Source organism: Elgaria multicarinata, chromosome 23 (genome assembly GCF_023053635.1).
Source record: "Elgaria multicarinata webbii isolate HBS135686 ecotype San Diego chromosome 23, rElgMul1.1.pri, whole genome shotgun sequence".
In the NCBI taxonomy this organism is placed as follows: domain Eukaryota; kingdom Metazoa; phylum Chordata; class Lepidosauria; order Squamata; family Anguidae; genus Elgaria; species Elgaria multicarinata.
This window is the reverse complement of record NC_086193.1, coordinates 6,644,698-6,661,646: the sequence shown is the minus strand read 5'-3', so window position 1 is coordinate 6,661,646 and position 16,949 is coordinate 6,644,698. Positions and strand designations below refer to the sequence as shown.

General features: G+C 46.7%; 1 protein-coding gene across 1 annotated transcript in view; it reads right to left on the bottom strand.

Moving 5' to 3' along the window:
* Positions 1–16,949, bottom strand: part of UNC13A (unc-13 homolog A) — a 166,213-nt gene that overhangs the window by 133,453 nt on the left and 15,811 nt on the right. Inside the window, exons 2-7 of the mRNA XM_063147208.1 lie at positions 16,111–16,140; positions 14,215–14,314; positions 13,024–13,141; positions 11,642–11,765; positions 8,380–8,451; positions 4,914–4,970 (exon numbers count right to left, since the gene is read on the bottom strand). Of these exons, the coding sequence (XP_063003278.1) occupies positions 4,914–4,970; positions 8,380–8,451; positions 11,642–11,765; positions 13,024–13,141; positions 14,215–14,314; positions 16,111–16,140 (501 nt within the window). The remainder of the gene's footprint in view (positions 1–4,913; positions 4,971–8,379; positions 8,452–11,641; positions 11,766–13,023; positions 13,142–14,214; positions 14,315–16,110; positions 16,141–16,949) is intronic.

The window sequence follows — 16,949 nt, the reverse complement described above, 5'->3', positions numbered from 1 at the left end:
CAGTAGTGGCCAAAATTGTGGACCTTTTTTTGAAATTTTCATGCGTTGCCACTTTGCATGCTTATAGAAAATGTTCGGTTTCACGAAATTCAAATGTTTCTATATCTAGGGTGACCCTATGAAAAGGAGGACAGAGCTCCTGTATCTTTAACAGTTGCATAGAAAAGAGAATTTCAACAGGTGTCATTTGTATATTTGGAGAATCTGGTGAAATTCTCTCTTCATCCCAACAGTTAAAGGTGCAGGAGCTATGCTAGAGTGATCAGATTTAAAAGAGGGCAGGGCTCCTGCAGCTTTAACTTGTGTGATGAAGAGGAAATTTCACCAGGTTCCCCATATATACAAATGACACCTGCTGAAATACCCTTTTCAATACAATTGTTAAAGATACAATTCTCCTTTTCATATGGTCACCCTATCTATATCAATTGAAGGAGAATTTCATGCTGAATCCAGTACAAAAACAGAACGCAAATATCTGCAGTACAAAAAAAAAGTTATGCTTACTTTAGTCTAAAACAGACGCAAGTGTGATTGAGTGAAGAAGCAGATTGGAATTGCAAACCTACTGGCCAATCACAGTCCTTGTTCTGGGGACCAATCACGTGGCAGTAGCTGCGCTACATCATGTCTCAAGTTGGGGAAAGTCAGTTTTACGGTTCATTCAGTAACTTAAGCGCAATTGGAGATGGTGTGAATATTGGAAGTATTTCTCAAATTAAAAGTGTACGTACGAAACTCATAAACAGAGCCATGGCACCAAAGAAAAGAGTTGATTCGCCACCCAGGAAAAGAAGCAGGCTGGTTGTATTATGTGAATCAGGTCTTTCAGTTGATATATAAACATTTGAAGTTTGTGAACCTTTTCTATAAGCAGGCAAAGTTGCAAAACACGAACATTTCAAAACGTGTCCACAATTTTGGCCACCGCTGTATTTTGAAGTTCAAGGGGCGGATAAAAACTCCCCTTGATTGATGGTCGGGAGCAGTCTCCGTGTGCATTTGTGCCTTTTGCAGGGGGTGGGTGGGAGCATGTGTGTATTAAGCTGTCTCTGGCGTGTGTTTTGCCTGCACATACATGCACATGTTTTACCGTTGTTTTGTGTGTGGGTGAGTGGATGAGATGCGGGTTTACTTTCTGTGAAATGAGTATTTTATACTGCTTTGAGGGGTATAAAACAGGTGATCTGGCATTTGGGGCTCAAAATCTACCTCTGCCTTGTACTCAGTTCCTTGGCCAAGATACTTGTCTCTAAGCGTCATCAGTTTGCTTTCGATGGAATTTGTGCTGGAGCTGAAAACTGTGGGTTCAAAAAGGGAGTTCTGTGTTTTGGGAGCTTAAATCTCGCATCTGCTTTGCACTTAGGTTCTTGGGTAATTTACTTTTCTTTTAGTCTCCTGGGAAATTGGTATTTTGTGACTGGCCAACGTGGCAGCCAATTGGTGAATGAGCCAGCAAGTCCTGTGGCAGCCATTTTGTGAGAGTGCCTGAAACTCTCTCAAAATTCCAAACACTTCTACCAGCCTAGAAAGATTGGGGACTCCTTCCTGTCCCCCACAAGCCATCTAAGATCCACCAACCAAGTGCAAAAGAAAGACACAGAGATAAAGAACAGGGTCCCTCTGACCAGACTCTGAGCCTAGGAATTTGTTTTCATCACCAGAACTGAATAGCGCTCATGGCCTTTTTTGCATAAAAGTTCACTTCTGGGTGCCCCAAGCTTTCTTCGTTCCAGTTCATGTCTGCAGAGAAATTTACATTATTTCACAAGATGAAATTCCCTCTGCAGACATCAATAACATAGGTAAAAAAAGAAAAATAATTTTGTTCCTGCTATTTCAGACAATGTTGATCTACTGCAATGTTGATCTACTGTTGGTCTACCAGTAGACCCACCTACTGCCCACCCGTGGTCTACTCTCTATAAAATTGTAAGCCTTGTTTTTAAAGGCTTCTAAATGATATCAAACCTGTGGAATGCATTGCCACAAGACGTGGTGTTGGCCATTCGTTTTTAAAAAGAGATGAGGCAAATTTATGGAAGAGGAGGAGAAGGACACACACTAATAGACCCTAGTCATGAGAACTAAACACAGCCTCCGTGAAGGCAACTGTCATTATAAACCAGAGAGTTACGACTGTTAGGCGGCATATAAAGGCAATGAATAAATAAACAAACCTCCCAACGCCTGAAGCAAAATTGCACTTGGCTCCCGCTTATTTTAGTTCCTTGGACATTAAATGTTCTCTGCAGGACTAGGAGTGTTGGGTAGGATGGCCATATGAAAAGGAGGACAGGGCTCCTGTATCTTTCACAGTTGCATAGAAAAGGGAATTTCAACAGGTGTCATTTGTATATATGAAATTCCCTCTTCATCACAGCAGTTAAAGCTGCAGGAGCCCTGCCCTCTTTTAAATCTGGTTACTCTAGTATAGCTCCTGCAGCTTTAACTGTGGTGATGAAGAGGGAGTTTCCCCAGGTTCTCCATATATACAAATGACACCTGCAGAAATTCCCTTTTCTATGCAACTGTTAAAGATACAGGAGCCCTGTCCTCCTTTTCATAGGGTCACCCTACTGAAATTCTCACCCTCACGGCTGTTGAAAAGGAAGGTCCAACAAAGCGAGGCTTGGGGAAGGGTGGCATCCTTGGGACAACCCTAAAAATAGCAGATCTTTTAAAATATGTGACCTCATGAATTGGATATGCCATTTCAACAGACTAACAATTTTTAGTGGCTGGATTCTATGGATTCAACGATTACATGCCGCAGTGCTCTTGGGAGTTGTTCTTTGGGGCTGAGAGGATAATGGTTTGTTTATTTAACTATCCTTCGAGCTCCATCACACGCTCCATCACACACACTAACACGCTCCCTACCTTCGCTTCTCCGCCCGTGTTTTTGTTCCTCAGTTACTTCCTCTTTTCAAAAGAGGAAGTTCCAAATGAGCAGCACCATCTCGTTTGATCACTACTCGATTTCCCGTTCAGCGACCACAAACGTGAAACGGAATCGGGTAGAAGATGAATAGCAGGATGATGTTTGGAGAATCCTGGCGATCTTGAACATCGCTGAGACCCAGGCATCCTGGGCGAGTTGTTCCTTTCAAGCCCTTATTTTGGGCTTCCCATTTAGGTATCTGGCTGCCCACTGGGCCATGGGGATCTCATCACGGCAGTAGTGATTAGGGCTGTGCACGCCCCCCCCCACAAACCACTTCGTATCCTGATCCAGACCTTCCGGATCGAGCCTGAACCGGTTCGTGTCGATCCGGGCACCCCCCAACCCACTCCAGAACTGGATCCGGAGCGAGATCTGGAGGTCTGGATCGATATTCGGATGCCATCTCTCCCCCTTCTCCACTTACCTGTGGGGAAGGGGAAGATGAAATGGCATCCGAGTAAGCTCCCCTCCCCACTTCCCCACTTACCTGCCTCCAAAGCTTCGGAACAGTCCGAATCAATCTGGACCGTTCTGAACCACTTCTGGACAATCTGGACCTCCCCCGACCCACTCCGGAACCAGGTTTAGGAGGTCCGAATCAGCCCGCTCCGCTTTGGATTCGGGAATCCGAAACGGAGTGGCGCACACCTTTAGTAGTGATTAACTTTTGGAAGGAAAGGAAAGGAACCTCTCGTGCAAGCACTGAGTCATTGCTGACTCTTGGAAGGACGCCAGCTTTCGCTGACGTTTTCTTGGCAGGCCTTATAGCGGGGTGGTTTGCCGTTGCCTTCCCCGGCCGTTATTACCTTTCCCCCAGCTAACTGGGTACTCATTTTACCGACCTCGGGAGGATGGAAGGCTGAGTCGACCCGAGCCGGCTGCCTGAAACAAGCTTCAGCTGGGATTGAACTCAGGCCGTGGGGAGAGGATCATCGGCTATATGACTTCTGAAATGTGTAACCATAAAGCTTTTGCCATGAGAAACAGGATTCCGGACTAGATTATTATTGCATTGCATTATTATTATTGCGTTTATATCCCGCCTTTTTTCCTCCAAGGAACCCAAGGCAGTCTACATAATCCTCCTCCTCTCCATTTTATCCTCACAACAACCACCCTGTGAGGTAGGCTGGGCTGAGAGTCTGTGACTGGCCCAAAGTCACCCGGTGGGTTTCCATGGCGGACGGGGGACTAGAACCCGGATCTCCTGCCACTACACCACACTGGCTCTTTTCGGACCTTTTCGGACCTAGCAGGGTTCTTCCTATGTCCTTACACTGTGTCGTAATGGTTTAACTGTCAGGTTAAAAAGAAAAAAGGAGTCTATCGATCCGAGGAGGGACACTGTTGGGCCGTTACCTAGACCAGCCTTCCTCAACCTGGAGTGCTCCAGATGTGTTGGACTGCACCTCCCAGAATGCCCCAGCCAGCTGGCTGGGGCATTCTGGGAGTTGTAGTCCAACACATCTGGAGCGCCCCAGGTTGAGGAAGGCTGACCTAGACCATGCCTAAAAGGGATTTCCTCTCCTTTCATTCCTTCTGGCCCTCCCTTCCAGCTTTTTATTTTTTTGGCCTTCCACCAACAACTGTGCCTTCTAGCCATTACGCGTCGGACCACCCCCACGTTTTCAATAGTTCAAAAGACGGTGGGGAAGTTCTGAAGTTTCTGAAGTTCAAAAGATGGTGGGGAGACATAGGGGGAGAAATAGGATAGGAAGACACAGAGAGGAGACACAAGAATGAAACTTTTTGCCAGCCCCAATATTAACAACACCTCCTTGGGCCAAACGGAGTGAGACTCCAACTCCTTAACGCCCTCGGCAAAGGGGAGGACCTCAAAAGGCAAATCCATGGTGCTGGGGGACGGGGATGCACTCCATAGGCATGCCCTCGTTATAGCAGGGTTTTGGGTGGGGCGGGGAGAGGGGTCACATGCACAAGATTCACCACCAAGTCAAACACTTACAGCACTGTGAGCCGGGAACTGGAAGCGGCTTCTCCTGCTCATCCCAGAACGAAAAATGTTGCGGTTGTGGAAGGAGAAGAGAGAAAAGTCAAATGGTCAGTGTCTATTTGAAAAGAGCACAACCTTCCATCCTCTTCCTGAGGTGCACAGCAACACCACAAACAGGCAAAATCCGTCTATTCAGTAGAAAGTGCTTACCACCAGTTGTAAAATCTCTGCCAATTAGTTTCCGGGCGTAGTATAACGTGTTGGTTATCACCTTTAAAGCCCTACATGGTTTGGGTCCAGGCTACCTGCGGGATCGCCTTCTCCCGTACAATCCGCCCCGCACACTCAGGTCCTCTGGGAAGAATTTCCTTCAGCCAGCCAAAACTAGGCTGACAGGTATTACCCAGAGGACCTTTTCTTTTGCCGCTCCCAGACTGTGGAACGACCTGCCGGAGGAGATTCGCCAACTTAACCGTCTTTTAGCATTTAAGAAAGCTATCAAGACTGATCTCTTCCGGCAGGCCTATCCAGGGGAATTTTAGGATGTTTTTAGAATGTTTTAACAATGTATATTATGTTCTTAATTCAGTTGTATGTATTTAGTATTTACTGTTGTTCCCTGCCTCGAACAAAATGAAGTGGTAGGTAAGAAATAATAATAACAACAACAACACAACAACAACAATAATAAATTTATTTGTTACCCGCCTCTCCCTCTGGATCGAGGCGGGGTACAACACAAATGAAAACACCATAAAATACATAAAGCTAATTCAAACATTTAAAACCACTGCATCATTAAAAGCAGCACACCATTAAAAAAAGGCATCTTAAAATTCGACTGGGTAGGCCTGCCGGAAGAGATCAGTCTTTATGGCTTTCTTAAATTCCGGAAGACTGTTAAGTTGACGAATCTCTCCCGGCGAGCCATTCCACAAACTGGGAGCGGCGGAAGAAAAGGTCTTCTGGGTAATAGTGGTCAGCCTTAGAATCATAGAATCATAGAATAGCAGAGTTGGAAGGGGCCTACAAGGCCATCGAGTCCAACCCCCTGCTCAATGCAGGAATCCACCCTAAAGCATCCCTGACAGATGGTTGTCCAGCTGCCTCTTGAAGGCCTCTAGTGTGGGAGAGCCCACCACCTCCCTAGGTAGCTGATTCCATTGTCGTACTGCTCTAACAGTCAGGAAGTTTTTCCTGATGTCCAGCCGGAATCTGGCTTCCTTTAACTTGAGCCCGTTATTCCGTGTCCTGCACTCTGGGAGGATCAAGAAGAGATCCTGGCCCTCCTCTGTGTGACAACCTTTTAAGTAGTTGAAGAGTGCTATCATGTCTCCCCTCAATCTTCTCTTCTCCAGGCTAAACATGCCCAGTTCTTTCAGTCTCTCTTCATAGGGCTTTGTTTCTAGACCCCTGATCATCCTGGTTGCCCTCTTCTGAACACGCTCCAGTTTGTCTGCGTCCTTCTTGAATTGTGGAGCCCAGAACTGGACGCAATACTCTAGATGAGGCCTAACCAGGGCCAAATAGAGAGGAACCAGTACCTCACGTGATTTGGAAGCTATACTTCTATTAATGCAGCCCAAAATAGCATTTGCCTTTCTTGCAGCCATATCGTACTGTTGGCTCATATTCAGCTTGCGATCTACAACAATTCCAAGATCCTTCTCGTTTGTAGTATTGCTGAGCCGTTGGCTGGAGTAAATCCTTCCCAGAGGACCTGAGTGTGTGGGGCGGATTGTACGGGAGAAGGCGATCCCGCAGGTAGCCTGGACCCATGTAGGGCTTTAAAGGTGATAACCAACGCTTTATACTTCGCCCGGAAACTAATCGGCAGCCAGTGAAGTGATTTTAAGACTGGTGTCTTAAATATGACCTATGTGAGAGAGGCAAATTCCTGGAAATGAATCCCATCACCAGCTATTAGCCAGGAGAGGTATTCAGAACCATAATGTTCAGGGGCAGTCTACCTTTCAATACCAGAAGCTAGTATTGGTAACTGATGCCTTCGTGCCCTGCTGCTTGTGGCTTCCTGGAAGCTGTCAGAGAGCGGATGATGGATTAGACTGACCTTTGAAATGATTCTGCAGGGGGGGGGGTTCTTACTTGTTTGAGCCGTTACTGATGCATGTATGTGCTCCCGCACATTCGTAAGACACTACACAAAAATATACTTCGTATATTTCTGTAACTGTACTGTCACTATATGTACAATCATGATCAAGTTATTTCTTTGTTTCTTCATTTGTTTTGGAGTGGTATTTTTAGCCAGATTTCATCAATCCACACAAATACTCATGAGCACTAGTAAAATGCCACACAAAATTTTCTACAATTGTATGATCACACCAAGAGTATTATTATTTTTTGTAGGGTTCTGTCATGTCCTACTGCCCCTGTTTTGGGAGAAGGCGTTTCAGGTAATCAATCAGGCTCAGATTCGGAACTAGAGGAGGAGGTGACAGACACCCGCCAGCCTGGACCAGTGGGGGAGGAAGCTGTCACGGGCAATTCACCAGCTGGGAGTGAACCTTCTCCAGAGCTGATCTCCTCAAGGCCAAATCCTACACTCTCAGTGGGAAGTGAGCTTTCTTCCAGAGGAGAGCGCCCCGACAAGCTAGCTGATGCTAGGGTCCGCCGGAAAGTAAAACACACAGAGTGGAAGGAAGGTGTGAGAAAGTCGGTCTGCCTAGGATTGAGCTAGAACCTGCCTCCACACCAGGCTCTCTGAAGTTACGGACGTTTTGGGAAAGTCTTCCTTTTCTCCTTGGTCAGAGAATTGTCTCGCTTAGTTTGCATAGTTTTGCCTAGAGAGAAGTTTCCAAGGGATTAGACTCTCTTCAGGTAGAAGAGATGTTTGCTGCTTTATAAAAGCTTTGTGGATTACCTAGCAGGCCTCGTCATTGGTCTTTCTGAGAAACACGACAGGTTTTATCAATGCATATAAGTGCTCACATGTAGCACAAAAAAAAATGCATAAAAAGAATCTGTGTCCAGTTACACCAAGATTGCTTTTTTACAGTGTTTTATCAACATGCACATTACATGTAGCGTGTAGAGAGATACATAAAGGAACTGAGAACTGTTGCAGATTTGAGCATATGAACAATTTGAAATGGAATTGGGGGACAAACAATAAAATGGAGAAAGAATTCATACTTGAGATAGGACATGGAATAACGGGCTCAAGTTAAAGGAAGCCAGATTCCGGCTGGACATCAGGAAAAACTTCCTGATTGTTAGAGCAGTACGACAATGGAATCAGTTGCCTGGGGAGGTTGTGATCTCTCCCACACTAGAGGCCTTCAAGAGGCAGCTGGACAGCCACCTGTCAGGGATGCTTTAGGGTGGATTCCTGCATTGAGCAGGAGGTTGGACTCGATGGCCTTGTAGGCCCCTTCTAGTTCTACTATTCTATGATTCTATGAGAGAACACATTTTTAAAACCACATAACACCACATATGTAGACACTTACATCATCCTGGTCTTGCATGGCGTTGAGCCTCTCAAGCTCCTTAACCCAGTATCGTGCTTCTTCCTCAGGAATATCTGCAGGAGGAGAGAAAGAGAGGGGGGCATTCGGAGGATGAACATAATGACACAAATCACAGAATCAACTGGTACAGCCTTCTCTGGACTGTACCATATCTGGTGAAGGCCGGGAGGTCGCATTTTTTAAAAAAACATTTCCTTGCGTTAAGTAGAAAAAAACAAATTGCTCCACATAACAGGTAAGGAATAACACGTAAGGGAGATAGTTAGATGTAGGAATGGGGTTCCCATATTACAAGATGAGGCGAGAATAAGGTGGGATACCTCCTATTTCCGTCCTAATGTGGTATCTCACCTTTAGAGGCCTTTTTTGTGTTTTTAAATTTGTTGGTTGTTTTTATGCCCTTCATGGTTTTAATTTCTGTGAACCGCCCAGAGAGCTTCGGCTATTGGGCAGTATAAAAATGTAATGAATAAATAAATAAATAAAAATACAAAAACAAGGCTGACGACTATTACCCAGAAGGCCTTTTCTTCTGCCACTCCCAGATTGTGGAATGGCTTGCTGGGAGAAATTCATCAGCTTAAGGGTCTTCCGGAATTTAAGAAAGCCATAAAATCTGATTTCTTATTTATTTATTTATTTATTGATTTCATTTTTATACCTTCCAATAGCCGAAGCTCTCTGAGCGGTTCACAAAAACTTAAACCATGAAGATGACACAAAATTGGGTGGGATAGCTAATACCCTGGAAGACAGAAACAAACTTCAAAGTTATCTTGATAGGCTGGAGTGCTGGGCTGAAAACAACAGGATGAAATTTAACAGGGATAAATGTTACATTTGGGACATTTGGGAAATAGAAACCAAAGGCACAGTTACAAGATCGGGGATACTTGGCTCAGCAACACTACAAATGAGAAGGATCTTGGAATTGTTGTAGATCACAAGCTGAATATGAGCCAACAGTGCAATATGGCTGCAAGAAAGGCAAATGCTATTTTGGGCTGCATTAATAGAAGTATAGCTTCCAAATTGCGTGAGGTACTGGTTCCCCTCTATTCGGCCATGGTTAGGCCTCATCTAGAGTATTGCATCCAGTTCTGGGCTCCACAATTCAAGAAGGATGCAGACAAGCTGGAGCGTGTTCAGAGGAGGGCAACCAGGATGATCAGGGGTCTGGAAACAAAGCCCTATGAAGAGAGACTGAAAGAACTGGGCATGTTTAGCCTGGAGAAGAGAAGATTGAGGGGAGACATGATAGCACTCTTCAAATACTGAAAAGGTTGTCACACAGAGGAGGGCCAGGATCTCTTCTTGATCCTCCCAGAGTGCAGGACACGGAATAACGGGCTCAAGTTAAAGGAAGCCAGATTCCAGCTGGACATCAGGAAAAACTTCCTGACTGTTAGAGCAGTGTGACAATGGAATCAGTTACCTAGGGAGGTTGTGGGCTCTCCCACACTAGAGGCCTTCAAGAGGCAGCTGGACAACCATCTGTCGGGGATGCTTTAGGGTGGATTCCTGCATTGAGCAGGGGGTTGGACTCGATGGCCTTGTAGGCCCCTTCCAACTCTACTATTCTATGATTCTATGATTCTATGATAATAAAACAACCAACAATTTAAAAACACAAATACAAAACACAATATAAAAAGCACGACCAGGATAAAACCACACAGCAAAAATTGATATAGGTTAAAAAATGAAATTAAAACAGCAGAGTTTAAATTTAAGTTAAATTAGGTGTTAAAATACTGAGAAAATAGAAAGGTCTACAGCTGGCGACGAAAGGAAAACAATGTAGGAGCCAAGCGAACCTCTCTGGCAGGCCTACCCAGTTGAATTTTAAGATGCCTTTTAATAATGTGCTGCTTTTAATAATGTATTAGTTTTAAATGTTTTAATCAATTATATGTATTTTGTGGTGTTTGCATTTGTGTTGTACCCTGCATTGATCCGGAGGGAGAGGCGGGTAACAAATAAAATTATTATTGCAGGGAAACACGGGAGTGTTTCCCTGTGTTATAGGCGATCAGTGAAAAGAGCATTCCACCATGTTAAGGCCGAAATTGGGGTGGGTCATTCTGACGTTAATAAAATGGAAAATGTTTCACCAATCTTTCTGAAACGGAGACCTGCCAGAAAGAAATGCTGGTTTTACATACCCTGCATGTTTCAAGAAGATTGGTGAAATATTGAGGGCAGGATGGCAGTTCAAAGTACGAAAATGGGGAAAACTTCTCTGGCTCAAAATGGCTTTCTAATTTTTTTTGTTCGTCATCAGTTTTCCACAACCCCACAGTCACCTCTGCATATCCTACTCTCCATCCTGTCTTCATGGTTTATATCTGCTTTGGGAGAATGAGAATTTCACTGGCACTTTCTGCCTCCTTAGGGAGGATGTGGAGTTATAGGCCTGTGAGCCTTAACTCCCAATTTCCCTGCTTTTTGGAGTTTGTTTGAAAACTGTGGAGCCTTTAACGTTGTTTTGTAAACCGTAGGTTTTTTGTTTATTGATTATTATTATTATTATTATTATTATTACTACTATTATACCAGAAGCTGCATGGACTCATTGTGTGTTTCCATCTCCTCTACACAAAAATTCTGCGTAAAGGTATGCAGAATTCCGCAACCAGAAAAAGCAGGATTCCATGACATTAATATACGATTGGAACTTAGGAAGCTGTTTTAAAAATCAGTCAGATCTTTGTTCCATCCAACCCAGTATTGTCAACACTGACTGTCAGCAGCTCTCCTGGGTTCCAGGCAGGGCTTTTTCCTGCCCCATCGGAGATGTCAAGGAATGAACCTAGAAACTTCTGCATGAAAAACACATGCCCTACTACTGAGTGGAAAGGAAAGGAAAGGAACCTCTCGTGCAAGCACTGAGCCATTACTGACTCTTGGAGGGACGCCAGCTTTCGCTGATGTTTTCTTGGCAGGCCTTAAAGCGGGGTGGTTTGCCGTTGCCTTCCCTGGCTGTTATTACCTTTCCCCCAGCTAGCTGGGTACTCATTTTACCGACCTCGGGAGGATGGGAGGCTGAGTCGACCTGAGCCGGCTGCCTGAGAATCAGCTTCCGCTGGAATCAAACTCAGGCCGTGGGGAGAGTTTCAGCTGCAGAAACTGCTGCTTTACCGCTCTGCGCCACACGAGGCTCATTCACTACTGAGTGTATGTACATTAAAATTACATATTTTCCGAGGTTGCGGAACAAACGTCGCTTCGCTGCTGTCATACCGAGTGGGAGCTCGAAGCGGGTGTCTAAAAGGATTCGGTGGAAGGTGGGGTCCTTGGTGCCAGAGATCTCATTGTCAGTCATAATGACATGTGAGTCGAGGGTCAGCCACTCCCCGGGGCCATCCTGGGGAGAGAGAGAAAAGAGGTTGAAGAACACAAGAAGCCCTTTGAGTTCAACATTCTGCTTCTACAGTGGTCCACCAGATGCCTTTGGGAACCCCGGAAGCAAGACATTCAGAGGCGTGCTGGCTCTCGTACTAGTCATGCTAGTAGCTACTGAGAGTCATGAAATGGAGGTTTGCTTTCAGCCAGGCAATTGCAAAGCCAGACCATTCTCTCCCAGCAGAGAAACAGTTACATAGAATCATAGAACAGTAGAGTTGGAAGGGGCCTATAAGGCCATCCACTCCAACCCCCTGCTCAATACAGGAATCCATGTTAAAGCATTCCTGACAGATGGATGTCCAGCTGCCTCTTGAACACCTCTAGTGTGGGACAGCCCATGACCTAGTTAACTGTCCCCATTGTTGTCCTGCTCATAGAGTCAGGAAGTTTTTCCTGATGTCCAGTCAGAATATGGCTTCCTGTAACTTGAGGCCATTATTCCGTGTCCTGCACTCTGGGAGGATCGAGAAGAGATCCTGTCTGTCCTCGGTGTGACAATCTTTCAAGTATTTGAAGAGTGATATCATGTCTCCCCTCCGTCTTCTCTTCTCCAGGCTAAACCTGCCCAGTTCTTTCAGTCTCTCTTCATAGGGCTTTGTTTCCAGACCCCTGATCATCCTCATTGCCCTCCTCCAAACACGCTCCAGCTTGTCTGCAACCTTCTTGAAGTGTGGTGCCCAGAACTGGACACAGTACTCAAGATGAGGCCTAACCAAATAGAGGGGAACCAGTATCTCACATGATTTCAAAGCTATGTTTCTAAGATTTCAGAGAATCATAGAATAGCAGAGTTGGAAGGGGCCTACAAGGCCATCGAGTCCAACCCCCTGCTCAATGCAGGAATCCACCTCAAAGCATCCCTGACAGATGGTTGTCCAGCTGCCTCTTGAAGGCCTCTAGTGTGGGAGAGCCCACCACCTCCCTAGGTCACTGGTTCCATTGTCATACTGCTCTAACAGGTAGTAAGTTTTTCCTGATGTCCACCGGAATCTAACTTCAAGTAACTTGAACCTATGATTTTGTGTCCTGCACTCTGGGAGGATCAAGAAGACATCCTGGCCCTCCTCTGTGTGACAACCTTTCAAGTATTTGAAGAGTGCTGTCGCGTCTCCCCCCAGTCTTTGAGGAGCACCTACAGTCACCCAGTAACTGAACTCATGAGTTTCTCTCTCCGCAAAGACCCAAGTCCACCCTATGGAGAGTGGATCTATACATACCTCATTAGATTGCCGGATAGTACTTAGGGGGATCCAAATTGTGCCCACCATAGTGTCCCAAATAAGACCTTTGTTCCACACTTCTACTGTCAGCCCAAGGTCCAGACGGTTAATCTCACTGCAAGAGAAGCAGACATCGTTCAGCCTGTGTCAGGGTGTCCATCCCCAGGACCAGACTGATCTTTTAGTATATACAGGAGCTTCATTCATTTCAATTCTATACTGGCTAACAGCCAAAGCTCTCTGAATCGTTTGCCAAAATTAAAGCCGCAAAATTCAGCGTAAAAACATAAATATTTATTTTTATCCCGCACCTCAGCCAAAAGGCTCTCGGAGCGGCTTACAATTTATCCCACCCACCCCTATACCCAGGTCGGACGACCGATTTGCACGTCAGGGCCGCTATGGACCTCCACCAGAGTTTCCTCTGGCTTCGCCCTGCCCAGGCATAGTTCACCATCTTTCAGGTCCTAGCACGCACGCTCATGCTCCACCTCCCCGACGGGGTGGGCAAGACGGGCCGGTAGTGTGCCCTCCGCTCAGCGGCCTCGGGATCCCACCTCGGCCGGCGCACGCCAGCCCTCACGTTCATTGCACCATGGGGCTTTCGGGTCGCGCGGGACGAGCGCCAGCTATCCTGAGGGAAACTTCGGAGGGAACCAGCTACTAGATGGTTCGATTAGTCTTTCGCCCCTTACAATTTATCAATAAGATACGGGAGCCCTGTCCTCGGGGGAATCCGCACGTCGTTCTGAGATCGCTTCTAAGCGACCCCAGTGCGGCGTGAAAGCGATCGTGTACCTGGCCTTTGGAAGAGCTGACGAAGAGACGTCCTTCCCGCCGCCGCCGACGCCACCCGCCGACCTCCTTGCCGGCTGGGACGGAGAGCTCTGGGGAAGAAGGCGGGGTGGAGAGCTTCTTCCGCTCTCAACCCCGCCTTCTTCAGCTGAGCTCTCCTCGCCAGTCGGCGAGGAGGTCTGCGGGCGGCGGCGGCGGGAAGGACGTCTCTTAGTCGGCTCCTCCAAAGGCCAGGTACACGATCGCTTTCACGCCGCACTGGGGTCGCTTAGAAGCAATCTCAGAACGACGTGCGGATTCCCCCCTCCTTTCCGTAGGGTCATCCTACCCACCGACAGGTTTGCTTTGGCTCCATCCACTGCCAAATTACCCCAGTCGCCCAACCCAGCTTACAACATGAAGTCTTGCTCCCAACAGGGAAGGCTTCCTCGAACTGCAATAGTGGTACTCTTCACATTCTGCACTTTGAGGGTCACGTACGTGTTGAATTTTTCTATGGAAAAAAAAGAGCAATACATAAAGAAGAATGTAACAGATGGTGGTCAGGAGTGACAATTGCCAGAAGACCATGCATACAAACGGAATCAAAAGTCCTATCCAATCCAACGTCCTAGTGGTCGTGTTTCTCGGAACCTCCCGCCTTCTTGGGAGACAATAACGAGACCTGCTAAGTAATCCACAAAGCTTTATTGAAGCAACAAAAATCTCTTCCCACTTGAAGAGAGCCTAATCTCGAAGAACTTTCCCCTAGGCAGAACTATGCAAACTAAGCGAGACAATTGTCCGTTCAAGAAGAACGCCGCTGTTCACACGTGGCGTGTGGTGACCTCAGAGGGAGAGGCGTCGCACCCGCCATTTTGGTTTTTCCCCCCCTTAAAGAAGAAGATGCGCACAAGCGCTTGTGCGCAAAAGGTAAGGCATTTTTAAAAAATATATTTCCCCCGCTCACCCCACCCCACCCCCGATGGGCACAGCGCTCAGCCCGAGACTGCAGAAAAAGCAGGCCCAAAGTGTAGGGCGAGATCCCGGGGCAAGGAAGGAATCATGCCTCCCTGATCCCGGGATCCCCTCTGCATCAGGGACTGGATGAGGGCTAATAAACTGAGACTCAATCCAGACAAGACAGAGGTACTGTTAGCGGGTGGTTCATCTGTCCGGCGAGGTGATGTTTGCCCTGTCCTGGATGGGGTTGCACTCCCCCTGAAGGATCGGGTCCATAGTTTGGGGGTGCTCTTGGATCCAGAACTGTCACTTGAGGCACAGGTGAACTCAGTGGCAAAGAGCACCTTTTATCAGCTTAGGCTGATATACCAGCTGCACCCTTATCTGGGCAGAGATAGCCTCACTACAGTGATCCATGCTCTGATAACCTCTCATTTGGATTACTGCAATGCGTTATACGTGGGGCTGCCTTTGAAAACGTTCTGGAAACTTCAACTGGTACAAAACAGGGCAGCACGGTTACTAACAGGGACTGGCCGGCAAGACCACATCACACCAGTCCTTTTCCAGCTTCATTGGCTGCCAGTCCAGGTCCGGGCCCGATTCAAAGTGCTGGTATTGACATTTAAAGCCCTAAACGTCTTGGGGCCAGGCTATCTGAAGGAACGCCTCCTCCCATATGTACCTGCCCGGACCCTAAGGTCATCCTCAGGGGTCCTTCTCCGTGAGCCCCTTCCAAAGGAAGTGAGGCAGGTGGCTACCAGGAGCAGGGCCTTCTCTGCTGTGGCACCCCGGCTGTGGAATGAGCTCCCTATGGAGGTTCGCTTGGCACCTACATTATATGCTTTTAGACACCTTTTTATTCTCCCAGCATTTTAACAGTCTATAAATAAATTTTAACTTGGTGTTTTAAATTTGTAATTTTGCATTGCTGCTGTTTTTATCTGGTTGAGCTTTTATAATGTATTTTATATTATGGTTTTATACTGTTGTTTTAAACTTTGACTGTTTTAAATTTTTGTGAACCGCTCAGAGAGCTCCGGCTATTGGGCGGTATAGAAATGTAATAAATAAATAAATAAATAAATCATGTGGACACACAGGGACGATCCTGGGAGTCGCCCTGGGATTTCGTCCTGTCTAGCTATGGTCCTAGTCTATCAGGGCAGATATGGAATGTAAATTTCACCGCCTTCTCAGAACTCAGTCCTAATTGAATTGACAGAGCACTTGCTTTCTGGCTGTACCAGTAAGATGGTCCTGGCTGGTGGACAATGTTGTTTTGGAAACCAAGCTCTAGGTTGTATAATTTCTCATGTAGGATAACAAAGAGAAGAACGGACTCACCTTGGGGGCCATCAAACTTGGCTTTTTTGACTGGAAGAAGAAAGAGAAAAGCAGGTGATTACTACTCAATTCAAGACTGAAGTTTCTACAGTCTTTGAGCTGAACATGATTGCGGCATGCCCCGTGGTTCTGAGGCTTCACACTACCCTGAGGACCCAAGGTTCAGATAGGTGACTTGTCATCGCACTTCTAGGGGATTCCTCAGTACTGTCATGTTTCTCAGAACATCCCGCCTTCTTGGGAGGCAATAACAAGGACCGCTAAGTGAGCCACAAAGCTTTATTCAAGCAATAAACATCTCTTCCCGCCTGAAGAGAGTCTAACCTCTTGGAACTGTCCCCTAGGCAAAACTATGCAAACTAATTGTCCTTTCAAGAAGAATGGAAAGCCCTTTCCCAAGGCGCGTTAACTTCAGAGAGACTAGTTCTGAGGCGGCTTCTGATGGGAAGCCAGACGGGCTGACTTTCTATCACCTTCCTTTAGCTCTGCCCATTTTAGTCTGTGGCATACTCTAGGATCAGCTAACCTCTCTGTGCTCTCCCCCTCAGAAGAATGTTGGCTTCCCACTGACTGTGTATTGTTTGCCCTGGAGGAGATAAGCGCTGGAGAGGGTTCACTCCCAGCTGGTGAAGAGCCTGTGAGAGCTTTCTCCCCCACTGGTCCAGGCTGGCCTGTGTCTGACACCGACTCCTCTACTTCAGAGTCTGATTCTGATTGATCACCTGAAACACCTTCTTCCAGACCAGGGGGAGCAGGGCTAGACATGACAAGTGCCCCCTTCCATACTTTCCCAGCCCGAGGGTGTAGCTTTTCCATCATCTGCCTCTAAGGAGGACTTC